General features: G+C 35.4%; 1 protein-coding gene across 2 annotated transcripts in view; it reads left to right on the plus strand.

The window, feature by feature from the left end:
* The window catches only part of GC (GC vitamin D binding protein), a 68,957-nt gene that overhangs the window by 18,278 nt on the left and 35,034 nt on the right, over positions 1-15,645 (plus strand). For both annotated transcript variants that reach the window (XM_023190251.1, XM_023190253.1), the window contains exon 2: positions 6,892-6,985. In XM_023190251.1, coding sequence (XP_023046019.1) covers positions 6,928-6,985 — 58 coding nt within the window. In that variant the 5' untranslated portion in view covers positions 6,892-6,927. The remainder of the gene's footprint in view (positions 1-6,891; positions 6,986-15,645) is intronic.

Below are 15,645 nucleotides of genomic sequence, written 5' to 3' on the forward strand. Positions count from 1 at the left end.
TTCAAGACAAAGTATTATCATAGATAAAGAAGGACATACTGTTAAAAGGAATAACTTATGAGAAAGATAATCATTATAATTCTGTATGTGTATAATAACAGAACTTCAAATTTCAAGAAGCAAAAACACAATGGACTAAACACTATAAGGGGAAATGCTAAAACTCTCAATGGGAATTGGAGACTTTAACACTCCTTTCTATTTTCTTGCCCTTTCCAGCTTCTAGGGGCTGCCTGCATTTCTTGGCTCACAAATCCCTTCCGTCTTCAAAGTCAGCAATGCCATACCTCCAGCCTCTGCTTTCCTTCTCACATCTCTTTCATTCTGATATTCTGCCTCATTCTTCTACACTTAAAGGACCTTTGCGATAACATTGAGCTTATCTTAATAAGCCAAGAAAATATTTTAAATTAAACTGATTAATTTTATATGCAACCTCAATTCCCCCTTGCCAGGTAACATAACAGAATTACAGGTTGCAGGGATTAGGGTGTGGCCACCTTTGGTCGGCCATTATTCTGCCTTTTCCTGACTTTCTAGATGGCTCTAAAAAGAAATTCCTGAAAACTGAGAAAATTTGTTTCTCCTTCAGTAAAAAAGAATCTATTAGATCATCTAATATTTTAACTTATTTTGCAATATGATCCTGAAAACTTTTTTAAACTCATTCATATAACTCAATTTAATAGTCAGCTTTAATTATTCAAATTGCCAGTCCTTTTCCTCTTTAGAGTCCTGTTCATTACAGAATGTATAGAAAACAATATTATTAGAAGTTCTTAACAAAGATTAGCCAGGCTATGAAAATTAATATTTGTTCTATTTTTGAGGACTCAAAATAGAATTTTGAGGAAATATATATATATTTAAAATCTAAATGTGTATATGTACATTTGGGGACATCTATCAGGGTGATTCACATATGGATGTTTTAGTATATATTGGCTTATTTTCTCATTCTATCACATTTTATATTTTATCTTTTCTTCTCTTCTTTTCTCCATTCTTTCATTTTCTCTTTATCACCTTCTGCTTCTCTTTCTCTATATACATAATGTAAAAATATACTACAATTGTCAATACTTGTAAAAGTAATTACATAGTTTTAATATTCAGACCTGTTTCTATGAATTACCTGGCTTCAGTGTTGGAAAATAGTTCAGTAAAAAATTATTATAAAGCCATTTCTTTTTAATTAACTGAACCTAAATATTTTTACTTAAAAATACTAAGAACCTAAATATTTTACTTAAGGATACTTAGCTGACAGTTAACTAGTTATGACTATATATTTAACAGTGATCATTATGTCATTCCTCATTCCATTGAACAATAGAGGTGGAAAGAGGTGTAGCTGCCTGTCTGTGATTATCAACTAAGTCTCATATAAACCTTACTCCTAGACTATTTTTTAAATTCTATTTTCAACTTTTCTTTTCTTTCTTTCTTTCTTTCTTTTTTTCTTTCTTTCTTTTTTTCTTTCTTTCTTTCTTTCTTTTTCTTTCTTTCTTTCTCTTTCTTTCTCTTCTTTCTCTTTCTTTTCTTTCTTTATTTCTTTCCTTTCTTTCTTCTTTCTTTCTTTCTTTTTTACTCTCTCTCTGTTTTTTTTCAAGCAGAAGATAAAATCATTTGCATCTAGTCCGAACCATCATTTCTCTTAAATATCTATGTTTCTCCTCAGAGATGTATATTTCTTAATGAAAGTGTTTTTGGGAAAGTTATGGCTATTTGGCAGTTTGGTTTTTTCTTGTTTTGTTTCTTTTCTTGTTTTTTGTTTTCTGGGTTTTTTTTTTTTTTTTTTTTTCTTTTTCTTTTTTTTTTTCCTTTTTTTTTTGAGATGAAGTCTCACTCTTGTCCCCCTGCTGGAGTACAATGGTGTAATCTTGGCTCACTGCAACCTCCACCTCATGGGTTCAAGCAATTCTCCTGCTTCTGACTCCCAAGTAGCTGTGATTACAGGTGCCTGCCACCATGCCCAGTTAATTTTCGTATTTTTAGTAGAGACAGGGTTTCACCATGTTGGCCAGGCTGATCTCAAACTCCTGACCTCAGGTGATCTACCTGCCTCAGCCTCCCACAGTGCTGGGATTACAGGTGTGAGCCACCACACCCAACCTATTTGGCAGTTTGTTATACAAGACCTCATAAACTACTACAGCCTTAGTAAAGAGAGTTATGGCAGATGTCAATTTATCTCTAATTGTACCTCAAATTGTTATTTTAAAATAAATGAAACCATTTGGTTAATAAACTCATTTATATTTGTCAGAATTTTCTGAACTCCTGCACTCTGTGGAATATATTTCTGTAACAGCCCCTATTGTTTTAAAATACGAATAAATCATTTGCAGATTTGTGTGAAAATCCAAGTAAAATTAAAAATGAATTGACTTGTTCATGAAAACCATAATTACTCAAATTACACCTGGATTTCAATGAGCATAAATGAATTACAGAATTCTAGCATAGTCTTTCATTTTTAAATCCAGGGTTGATAAATTTCTCTAGGCATTTAAATTTCTTCATTAAACTGATTATAACTGAGGGTTTACCACATTCAGTTTCTATCTGTGCTAGCTGTGCTAGCTGTTGGGAATACCAAAATGAAGGTGTCTTAGCTATAGTAGGAGCACTGTGGAAGAGCAAAGCACAGAGGAGGTAGACTCAGCACAACCTGGAAATTTTGGGTGTCTTTGAAGCTCCAGAGTCATGGACCCAGCTGCCTACTCAAAATTCCACCTGAGCACATCTTCCTTGTGTGTCTTCTTCGGTATCTTCTGTTTCAGAGACTGGCATTAATATCCAACCACTTGCACAAGCTAGAAACCTCGGCATAACTTCTGACTCTTCCCCCGTCAGCCAAAGTCTAGTCAATTACCACTCCCTGATGATTCTGTCTCTTAAACCATCTCATGCCTCTGCCAGCACCAAGGGCCACACTTCTGTCATCCCTTGCTTGGACTTCTAAAGCAGTCTTCACACTGCCCTCACCGTATCTGCTCTTACCCCTTCTATTCTCTGCACCCTCACAACTCAGCACACTTGTCATTTAGTCTTCAACATCTGTCTTCCTAGTTAGACTAAGAAGGTCCATGAGGGGAAGAGCCATGTAGATCTTTTGACATGGTAGTACCAACAGCTTGCATGTTACTTGGTACAAAGTGGTATGAATTAAATATATGTTAAATGAATAAATGAAAGGCAGACAGACAAGGGACAACAAACACACAACATAGAGTACGAGAAAAAAGAAGAATGTGAACAAAGACTGTGGAAAGCTCAATAGCACAATGTGTTCAGTGAACCACAAGTAGTTCAGCTGTACTTAATTTTAATATACATACACGGCAAATAATCCTTTTTAGAGGTAAGTAGGATGAATTCATGAACTTTAAGCACAGGCATTGGTCTAAATCGTTTTGAATAGGGAGGCAGTAACAGTCTTATTTGCATTTTTGAACAATAATGACAGCAACAGGGGGGAGAATGATTTAAAGGTAGGATAGTTAGAATGCTTTTAATTGCGAATTCAGCTAGAATAAGCTTAAGTAAAAAGAGATTTATTACAAGGATACTGGAATTTCTCATGGAAGTCAATCATAGCTAAATGTCTGGGCTATAAGAATTTTCTGAAACCTGGATTGTGTTCTGTTCCTCTCTGTACTTCAACTTTAAGCGTGTTGCTTCGAACCACTAATATCAATTTCACCAGTTCAATTATCAGGAAAAGATACTGATAATGCATTTTAATAGTATAAAGAGAATCTGAATGAAGAGAACACTCGGACAAAATCATTCTGAAGAAGATCATTTCTACAGGAGTACAGTAAGAGTTTTTAAGAAGCCTGTCGCAGCATTAAAATGTTAATGTTAACAGTAAAGATACTGTTCTGATAAAGAGAAGTATCAGTGTTATCTTTTAGTAACCAAGCCTTACTAAAAGAAGAGATATGGGATAGAGAAAAGAACTAAAGATAGGCTTTATCTGCCTCACAATTTTGCCTGGAACTAGCCCTAGTTAGGGAGAGATCTGCATTTCCTCTGAAGCCAATGGCAAGATGGAAATAGAGGAAAGAGGGAAAGAGGCTACTTCAAATCAGTTTTTTTTTTTTTTTTTTTTTTTTTTGAGACGGAGTCTCGCTCTGTCGCCCAGGCTGGAGTGCAGTGGCCAGATCTCAGCTCACTGCAAGCTCCGCCTCCCGGGTGTACGCCATTCTCCTGCCTCAGCCTCCCGAGTAGCTGGGACTACAGGCGCCGGCCACCTCGCCCGGCTAGTTTTTTGTATTTTTTTTAGTAGAGACGGGGTTTCACTGTGTTAGCCAGGATGGTCTCGATCTCGTGACCTCGTGATCCGCCCGTCTCGGCCTCCCAAAGTGCTGGGATTACAGGCTTGAGCCACCGCGCCCGGCCCAAATCAGTTTTATACAGGAAAAACAGCACCTGCAAAATTCTGCTGCTTACATATTCAATAAATAATTTTTGTTAAATATATATTTCAGTAATACATTTCTGAGTTGCTATAACTGCTGCTGTCATAGACAATGTGAGGAGGTTTGATTTGGTCTTTTTCACCCATTTTTTTCCCCATCTGACTTACTAGAGTAATCATTGTCACTTGAGGCCTCTCATTTAGGCCAATTAAGATTATTTCTTTCCAGTTTTAGAATCACAGTAAGCAATCAACATTTGAAAGATTAAGGAAAGTTACATAAATAAGACTGAAAAAAAGGCTCATATATTTAGCTACTAGCCTAAGTTTTGCCTAATTTCGTTTAGAAAAATTCAGTCAAGAGAATACATTTGGCAGCTTGTATAGAGATTTCTCAAGAGGGCATCTAAATGAGATGTTGCAATTCTTGCTACATGTAGTTTATCATTAAACAAACGTGATAAATGTTATTGCAAAAGCAGAGATAAAGTTTAATTTTTTAAAAAATGAAAGAATGAGCAGATCTTAAACTCTGTATCAAAATTCATGGAAAATAATCTGAGTGTGTCTTTTTAATCAAACTAATCAGATGACTGAAATACAGTTGAATAAAAGGGATACAGAAGTATAAATACAGTATATTATCTTAAAGAAAAAAGAAAACTGTAGCGATATGGTAATGTGTTACCTACCCCTCTGAGTTTTGGGGTTCTGAGTACTTTTTAAACTTTTTCACACTCATTTGGAGTTTCATTTCCAAATAATTTGCCATAGGACTAAAATACACTTTTAAATTAACTTGCACAGTAAACTAACAATTCAGCCAAAGGGAACAGAAAATTTAGATTTATAGTAATCAGGAAGTTGATCCTTGAAGGGATAGAGTTGGCTCTCGGACAAGAAAGCTATCTCCTTGACCATATGGATTTCCACCGGCCTTACAGAGATACTTGTGCTTTGATCTGGCATAGGTATCTTTTTCCAACTAGCTGGACTCTGTTTTCTGAATATAACACCCAAGGATTTTCAATATAGATAGAAACTCTGACTCTGTAACCACCTAAATTGGTTTACTGAAATTTTGACAGACTCTGCCCATGTAGATAATTCTTGGTTACTGAGTTGATAATGAGGTTTTAAATCACTTGCCTGTGAGACCCTGGACACAGAACTGGCTTTAAACTCTTCCACTGAGTTCCAGTGGCCTCATTAGTTCCATTGACCTTCTCAGATATTATAAATTTGGAATGCCAGTGGGAGAAAGTGACAAGAACTAGAATAAGAGTAACAGGTGACATTAACCCATGTCACTATGTGATGGATGTTATCATGAACTCTGCACCCAGATTACCTTAATTAACCTCATAGCAATGTTGTGCCAAATGTACTGACTTATCACCACATTGCATATGAGGAAAATGAAACTTAGAAGGGCAAAATAAACTTCCCAAGGTTACACAGCTATGAAAGCTGAGTAGGGATTTGATTTTAGAGCCTGTGTAACAACCTGAACCTGACCATTTCCTGAAAAGAGGGCTACTGCAAAATCCAGGAGTGGAACTCATCTAATTCCAGTGAATGGTCTACCTGTGACTCTCTAGACAAGTCACAGAATTTATCCAGTGCTCAGTTCACTCTTCTGTAAAATGAAGATGTTGGATTTCATGTCTTACAGGGCCTCTCTGAGCTCTCAAATTACATGCCCATAAAATATACTAGTTGTGAACTATTAGTAGAAGGAGCTTTAAAATCACTGTAGGGAGTCCAAGATTTGCCACTAACTTTTTATGATTGGCCGTGGTGAGCCATTTAACCTCTCCAGTTATTTGCCTCACTTCAAAGGTTATTTTTAACATATATGTCTGTGCTTCAGAAAGTGTAACATAGCATAGAAATACAAAGTACTATGCCATCATCTCAAATAAAATTACTTCATAGCATCAGAATTATGGATTTAAAATATTATGCTGAATTGGCTTTAACTCTTTTATCCCCTTATTACTTAGAATATCTGATCTGCAATATTTTAAGGTAATGTTTATTTGTAGTAGATTTAAACAAAGAGAAGAAGAGAGGTAAAGAGAGAGTTTCCAATTTTCCACTTACATATGAGAAAAGTGAAGTGTCCAAAGAAGACACATAGCCCTATACAGGGGGAGAAGGTGTTCATTACTAACATATTAAGTAAACTTTAGTGAGAAACAGCAGTGGAAAATAATCTATATACCTTGGCTCTTTTGCAGTTTGACAAAGTTAATGATTAAAATCTCCTAGATTTTCCACTACAGTATCCCCAAGGTGTCTATTTACCTTGATTGGTATTATTTTATCTCTTTTGGGCCAAAGATAACAGCCCCTTACTTCTGTGTAGAGATTAATAATTGATTAATTCATAGTGAGGAATCTTCGTAAAAAGGAAACCAATTACTTTTGGCTGCCACCATTTACATGGTCACCTACAGGAGACAGGAGGTGCTGCAAGACTCTCTGGTAGAAAAATGAAGAGGGTCCTGGTACTACTGCTTGCTGTGGCATTTGGACATGCTTTAGAGAGAGGTAAGATTTCTTTTGTTGTGACCATTTACAGGAACTCTTACTAGTTTAATTTTATATTATCACTTAAAAAATGAAATAAAAAGTAAGAAACAGAAGAACTGGTGAATATGTTGGGGAGAGGGAGAAGGACCAGAGAGGCATTAATCAGAGCTCCGCAATGCCATGTAATGTTGAATTGGAATCGACAAAAAAATCAACACCAGAATCTTGTTAAAGAAAGTAAATGTAGTTATATAATTTGTCAATTATCTTTCCCTCCTTTGTTAATAAGCAAGACCTAAAGAGAATGATTTAAAATTAGACATTTGCTAATTGCTACAAGATAATGCAAATAAAGACTGTGATCCACCATTAAGCATTTATTAAGACTTCAAATATTTATTACCGTAAAGAGTGTAATATACCATGCCAATGATGCATGATGTCAAATTAGAGATTCCTTTGATCCCCTTAAATGAATCCTATACATGCAATATTTGAAAATGCCCGGTATTTTTTAAAATACCCCTCACATAAAATTTTTCTATAGCTATGAAACACAACCACAAATGATATAATTGAGATATATTTTTCATTAAAATTATTCTTCAGATGGTGTCTTCATCTTTGGGCAATGTTTAAAAACTTTTTTACGTGATACAAACTAAGATTATGTGAAGTATACAACTTTATGAATTCTACAGCTGGGAAACTTTTCATAATTAGTTCAATTTACTTTTCTGGCTGATTCTTTAATGTTCACAAGGGAAATCTGCATTTATCCTGCTTTGTAAAATTAAGTTTTTCGTTTAGTGCTGTCGGTTAACAGTCTCACCTAATTGATACACTATTATTCATATTAGTAATGTATTTTACCAGTGGAATAAAATGTGTGTTCTCAGGAATTATCAGTTATTAACTGTGACATGCATAACCTTGCTCTTGACTTATTATTCTTCTTCTTACATTTACTTTTTCTTGATCTTACTTTCATCATCAAATTATTTTAACTCTTGTCTTACCCATCAATTCTTAAGTAAGCTATGCATCCTTAGGTAAGACTACAAAGTCTTTCCCAGACAGTGTAGGGTATAAAAAAGCAGCATAAATTGTGTCCCTTATAAGACCTCTAAATAGGTCATGTTCCAAGAAATCCCTTTAAGTCTTATTCTTTTGGCCAAGGATTTGCTGGGGCAGATCTGATCCTTAAAAATCCTACTGAAGCAGGGTCAGATCAGGATCTTCAAACACAGAAGGTCCAATAATGGCTAGGAATTGGAATTATATATGGAGGCCATAACCAGGAGCATGAATCACCATCTTAGACTGCTGACTCAATAGGTGTGCACTGGCTTCACCTCAAAGAATGACACTGTCCTTTGGAGAATAACAGAGCATTCTGCAATCTCTATTTCAACATTCTCAGCAGTGCTCAGATTCTGATGAAATGGATGCTAAAAACCTCCAGTCAGTCCCCTTGAAGAGCTAAGCTTCATTCTTATAACCAATGTGCCATATTCCAGATGATATCTTGAGAAACACATAATACAATTGTAAGCATTAACATTCAATATTTGGGGGGAGTAGTCCTGATCTGTCAATTCTCTATTCTCTAATACCTGAGCATGACCCAAAGACCAAGTCAGCAGTTGACTTAGAATTCTGCTAGCTGTGTTCTCTCCTGGCAGGAAGTTACAAAGTGTACAGATTAAGGGAGTTCTGAGGACTCTTAGGTTCTGAATATCCTTGTTTTGTGGGGGATTGGTTTGGATTGCAGTTTTCTCTAGCTGTTATAGTTCTAAAGAGCTGACCACCCACAGCATTTATTTAAGCACCTGTTTAAAAATATATAACATTCAAGACTTATCTTGAAAAGAAGTTTCTGTGACCAAACGTAATTAAGAAATGAGCCATACTTTATTCCTCCTTGGTGGTTTCATAATCAATGCCTTTGGTGTCCTAAAGGTTCTGAGAAACACTACAGGAAAGAAATCTTATCTAATTCTGAGTATCTCAACATATTGACTCTTTTCTACAATGTCTATACCTATGGAACTATTCTTTGGAAACTTTGGGTCTAAAATAGATACTGTTATGGATGAACCTTTACTGGACAGACTCCAGTTAAGCCAGCCCTCTCCTATCAAACAATATTGGGAATCTTGTTCCCAAGCCACTGGGTACATCTTGGAGAAAAGAGCTTACCAAATCTGCTAAATCTGGATAGTGCCATAAGAAAATGTCCACTTTTGCTACCCTATGAGAAGCAACAAGGCAGTCTTCACCAGTTGCCTACAAGAGGCTTCTTCCCCTAGGACTGAAATGGATGGAATATTAATATACAATATGTCTTTCCCTCTTCCCTTCCAAAGAAACCAAGTAACAAAGACTGGTGACACAGCTACAAAATTATTTTTTTAACTGACAGATAGAGAAGTTACCTTTAATGATCAGGAAACATTTATAAAAATTGATTTTTAAAGGTAAACTACACCAAAAAAATCTGTTTTAAGTTACACTCTGTTAACAGAACACTAAAAATAATATTTTTTGCATTTTCTTCTTTTCTTTTTTTTCCATTCAAGTTTTCTTTTTGCTTTTTATTATACTTTAAGTTCTAGGGTACATGTGCACAATGTACAGGTTTGATACATAGGTATACACGTGCCATGTTGGTTTGCTGCACCCATTAACTCCACATTTACATTAGTTATTGCTCCTAATGCTATCCCTCCCCCTGACCCCCACCCCACGACAGGCCCAGGCTATGATGTTCCCCACCCTGTGTTCAAGTGTTCTTTGTTCAACTCCCACCTATGGGTGAGAACTTGTGGTGTTTGATTTTCTGTTCTTGTGATAGTTTGCTCAGAATTATGGTTTCCAGCTGCATCCATGTCCTTGCAAAGGACATGAACTCATCCTTTTTTATGACTGCATAGTATTCCATGGTGTATATATGCCACATTTTCTTAATCCAGTCTATCATTGATGGACATTTGGGTTGGGTCCAAGTCATTGCTATTGTGAATAGTGCCACAATAAACATATGTGTGCATGTGTCTTTATAATAGCATGATTTGTAATCCTTTGGGTATATCCCCAGTAATGGGATGGCTGAGTCAAATGGTATTTCTAGTTCTAGATCCTCGAGGAATTGCCACACTGTCTTCCACAATGGTTGAAGTAGTTTATACTCCCACCAACAGTGTAAAAGTGTTCCTATTTCTGCATATCCTCTCCAGCATCTGTTGTTTCCTGACTTTTTAATAATTGCCATCCCAACTGGTATGAGATGGTATCTCATTGCGGTTTTGACTTGCATTTCTCTGATGGCCAGTGATGATGAGCATTTTTTCATGTGTCTGTTGGCTGCATAAATGTGTTCTTTTGAGAAGTGTCTGTTCCATATTCTTTGCCCACTTTTTGATGGGGTTGTTTTTCTTTCTTGTAAAATTGTTTAAGTTCTTTGTAGATTCTGCATATTAGCCCTTTGTCAGATGGGTAGATTACAAAAATTTTCTCCCATTCTGTAGGTTGCCTGTTCACTCTGATGGTAGTTTTTTTTTTGCTGTGCAGAAGTTCCTTAGTTTAATTAGATCCCATTTGACTGTTTTGGCTTTTGTTGCCATTGCTTTTGGTGTTTTGGTCACGAAGTCTTTGACCATGCCTATGTCCTGAATGATATTGCCTGGCTTTTCTTCTGGGGTTTTTATGGTTTTAGGTCTAACATTTAAGTCTTTAATCCACCTTGAATTAATTTTTGTATAAGGTGTAAGGAAGGGATCCAGTTTCGGCTTTCTACATATGACTAGCCAGTTTTCCCAGTACCATTTATTAAATAGGGAATCCTTTCCCCATTTCTTGTTTTTGTCAGGTTTGTCAAAGATCAGATGCTTGTGACATAGCTAGAAAATTATTAAGGTAATCATGCCAACAGGAAGTAAACCACTGCAGTTGATAAGAGCTGTTGGTAAAAACAGGTTTCTATTATGAACATTTTCCTTTTTGTTTTAAGCATTTCATTCACAGCAGTTTTTTTTTTTTATTAAACATGATATAAAACTACAAGAAGAAAGTTCCCTTTGGGCTAGTAGGTGAGCTACACTTTTCCTTCTCTTCCTTCCCTGTCAAAACAGCCCTACAGAAGGGCTGAAGACATACAGCTCTCATTGAGAGCAATGTTAACCTCCCTGAAAATCAATAGCAATGTTTCATCTTATTGATATCAGGTGCAATGCCACATATGCAGTCCCATTATGTAATATAAGGATAAGTGTGTGCACTCTCTAAAATGTCACCAGCTTAATCTATTTAGGATAAGAGAAGATGAAGAAACCTCTAAAAGGAAGCGATGATGCCCTTCCCCTATATTTTTGGTCACCTAACTTCTTCATTCTAACCGTTGCTTCCTCTCTCTCTCTCTTTCTCTCTCTCTCTCTCTTTCCTATTTTTCTCATTCATTCTGATCTGACCACACGGGCCTCCACATTATCTCACACTCGAAGTCCTTTGTACCCCAGGGCTTTGCATTACCTCTTCTCTATTCCTGGAACATTAATTGTCTAGATATTCTCATAGCTCCCTTCCTCACCTTCTTCAGGCATCTACTCCAAGTCTATTTACAGAGGGGGCTTCCCTAGCCAACCTACCACAAATAACACCTACCACTCCATTATCTTCTATCCCCTTACTTGGATTTATTTTTTCTTCTTAGCACCTAGTACCTTACCTTATCACTGGTTGTTCATTTGCTTATTGTAACAAATGTAGAATGTAAGCTTTGTGAAATTAAGAACTTTTGTTATTTCCTGTAATTCCCAGTTATAGAACACTACTTGGCATTTAGTAGGTGTTCAATAAATTTTTGTGTAATATTACAAAATTGGGATTTCGTATACTTATGTCTACCATCAGACTGAAGTTCCTTAAAGATATGTGACTTTAGAGTTTTCTTTCATATGATGCCATGTTCCCCGTAGGTAACTGATGTGTCGATGTGCATTTGTGTGTGTGTGTGTGTGTGTGTGTGTGTAGATAGCTATGTACATATATATATATATATATATATATATATTACACTCGTGTATAACAATGATCACAAACTAACTGGATTTAGCTAATAATAATAATAATAATAACTGACAACAATATTCTGTTTCCTGAGGATACGATCATCTTCATTTTACAAATGAAAAAACTGAGGAAGAACAGAGAAGATAAGCAACTTGTCAGTGGTATCACTATTATCCAAGGAAGAAGGAATTCAAATCCAGGTGGTCTGTATCCAAAGACCCTATCTTAAATCATGATAAAATACAGACTCCTATGGATGTTTTCTTTCGCCCTCATGGTTTGGGCCAACAAAGTTTGTTTAAGTCTGTCTTTAAAGTCTCATTTAACTTGTCAACATTTTAAAACCTGGAGATTCCACATAAAAATCTAGATTTCTAGCTTTTCTGGAAACACAGGAATATGTGGTAATAAGGGTCGAATTTTCACATGGCAACGATGAACTGGAGCTGAACTGCCACTCCTCCTTTTGGACTAAACACTCAGTTCTCACCATTGGGCATTTAACGCTTTCTTCCCTTGGATCAAATGTAACTTGTGTGGTTCCTAGATCCTACAAGCATTTGGACTTGCTAACCTGGGTGTCATGTTAAAATAGTACCTTGAGGTTTAACACTACGTAAAGAAAATAATATTAATAAATGATTGTATCTTTACATTTAAAATAGGCAAAATAATTAGTTAGTAGCCATTTTTATTCTCTGTAAATGAAATCACATATGAATTGTTTAAATGCGTTTACATTTAACCAATTGTGTTTTTCATCCTAGAGAAGTGAAACTTACATTTTTTTTTTCTGAAAGCTGATTTAGAAAGATTTATTGGAATATACAAGGAGTGTTACATAGTTGCACATGTCCTTCACATTCATATCTGCTGATGCAGCTGAATTCCTGCATGGGTTACATATACATATGTGTGTGTATATATATAAAGTATGCATATACATATATATACTTTAAGTTCTGGGATACATGTGCAGAACCTGCAGGTTTGTTACATAGGTATACATGTGTCATGGTGGTTTGCTGCACCCATCAGCCTGTCATCTACAGTAGGTATTTCTCCTAATACTATCCCTCCCCTAACCCCCAACCCCCAGATAGGCTCCAATGTGTGATGCTCCCCTCCCTGTGTCCATGTGTTCTCATTGTTCAACTCCCACTTATGAGTGAGAATATTTTTATATGGAAATAACTGTGATTTTGTTATATATTAAAAAATACAATAGCAAGAGCACAGTCTTAGAATAACACATTTCAGTCTTCAAATTTGACTACACAAGAAAGTAAATTTGTTATTTTGATATTTTTCAGTTCTGCTACAAATGTTAGGTAATAATTGGTTTTAAAATGAACATACTTTTATTTGACAAACACATACTAGATTTTAAAAAATATAAATAACAAAATACATGGTTGGATTGTTGACTAGGCTGACATTGAAGTGAGTGCTCCTTTTAAGTTTTCTTAGCAAGTATGTCTAAGGAATTATATCCTGGTGACAATTGGAATGTAATATCTAGAATTAATATCCTGTAGAAAACATTGGCATTCCATTTTCCGTCTACATGATACTGCAAAGCTCATTATTAATTCCTTTGTTTAAAAGGCTCTCTTTAGCCTTACTAAGATAAATGAAGTGCTATAAAAGCACTTAAAGCAATGTATATCACAATGGGTAACACAAAATAGTATTGAGTACTTGATAGTAAAATTTCCCATTTAAATTATAGCTCTTACAACTGTCCAATAATAAGCCTTCAGTTTCTCACTGGGATTTAATAAGAAAATTAGAAAATTATATTCCATTCATTAAAAAAAATCTTGCTAACACAACACTGTAGCAGATAAGCACTATAAAACTGTTTTGACAATACTAAAAATTAATATACAAATATCTACTTCTTATAATTTTAAAAAGATAAATTACTAATCTTTGAAATAGAAATTTTCCTATACAAGATAATGCCATCTGTTGGACTTAACATGCATTTAAATGGCTCAGGGAATCTGTTTGACAAAAACATGTGTGATGACAGAGACATAAATAATGATATATGTACAACATATCCTCTCCATTAGATTGCATAATTTGATTTCAGTTTATACAGTTATAACTTCAGTAGTCATTGAGATGTGTATATTGATAGGAAACAGTGAAATGAAATCACCCATGTACAGTGTTTTCTGGTTTAAAATGTATTGTTTTTTAATTGTCAAATTATAATTATATACATTTCTGGGGCACAATGGAATAGTTTGATATCTATATGTAATAGGGAATGATAAAATCATCAGTGAACCCCTCTACCATCTCACTGCTTATCATTTTTTGTGAGACGTTTGAAATTTACTCAGGTTATTTTGAAATATAAAATACATGATTAACTATAGTCACCCTGATGCACAATCGATCTCAAAACCCTCCCTCTGTCTAACTGAAATTTTGCACTATTTTCCCCGCCGCTCCTCATTCCCTCCCTCCTCTTCTCCCTGCAGTCGCTAGTAACCATCAATTCAGTCTTCTGTAAGTTCAACTTTTGCAGATTCCATATATAATATAAGGCAGTGTTTTTCTTTCTGTACCTGGCTTATTTTACTTAACATAATGTTCTCCAGGATCATCCATGTTGTCACAAATGACAGAATTCCCTTCCTTCTCTTTTAAAAACTGAATAGTATTCAATTGTGTAAATACATCACATCTTCTTTATCCATTAATCTGTTGATGGACACTTAGGTTGTTTCAGTATCTTTGTAGCTGTGAATAATGCTACAGTATACATGGGAGAGCAGACATTCCTTCAACCCATTAATACCCAGAAGTGGTATTGCTAAATCCTATGGTAATTCTACCTTAGTTTCTTGAGAAATGTGTTTTCCATAATGGCTATACTAATGTATATTTCCACCAACAGTGGAAAAGAGTTCCCTTTTCTCCACATACTTGCCAATGCTTATCTTTCAATCTTTCTGGCAATAGCCATTCTAACAGGTGTGAGGTGATATCTCATTGTGGTTTTAATTTGCATCTCCTTAATGATTTCTGATGCTGAACATTTGTTATGAACCTGTTGGCCATTTGTATGTTTTCTTCTGAGAAATGTCTGTTTGGGTTCTTTGCCAATGTTTTAAATGGGTTATTCATTTTCTTGTTATTGAGTTGTTTGAGTTCCTTACATATTTTGTATATTAACCTGTTATCAGACATGTGGTTTGCAAATATTATCTCCCACTCTGTGGGTTGTATCTTCACTTTGTTATTTTTTCCTTTGCTGTACAGTAGCCTTTTAGTATGATGCAATCCCATTTGCCTATTTTTGCTTTTGTTGACTGTGATTTCAGGGTCATGTCCAAAAAAACTCATTGCCTAGACCAACATCATGAAGTTTTTCCCCTATGTTTTCTTGTATTCATTTAATAGTGTCAGGTCTTACATTTAAGCCTTTAATCCATTTTGAGTTGACGTTTTCTCAAGTTTTAATTGAGATAGATCATATGCAGCTAGCCAGAGAGTCAGAATCTCCACCACTTACTGTTTATATCACCTTATCAAAGGAGTGCCATGTGGAACTATGACTGTGCCATTCCTTGATGAATGATACTTTC

This window comes from Piliocolobus tephrosceles, chromosome 3 (genome assembly GCF_002776525.5).
Source record: "Piliocolobus tephrosceles isolate RC106 chromosome 3, ASM277652v3, whole genome shotgun sequence".
NCBI lineage: Eukaryota > Metazoa > Chordata > Mammalia > Primates > Cercopithecidae > Piliocolobus > Piliocolobus tephrosceles.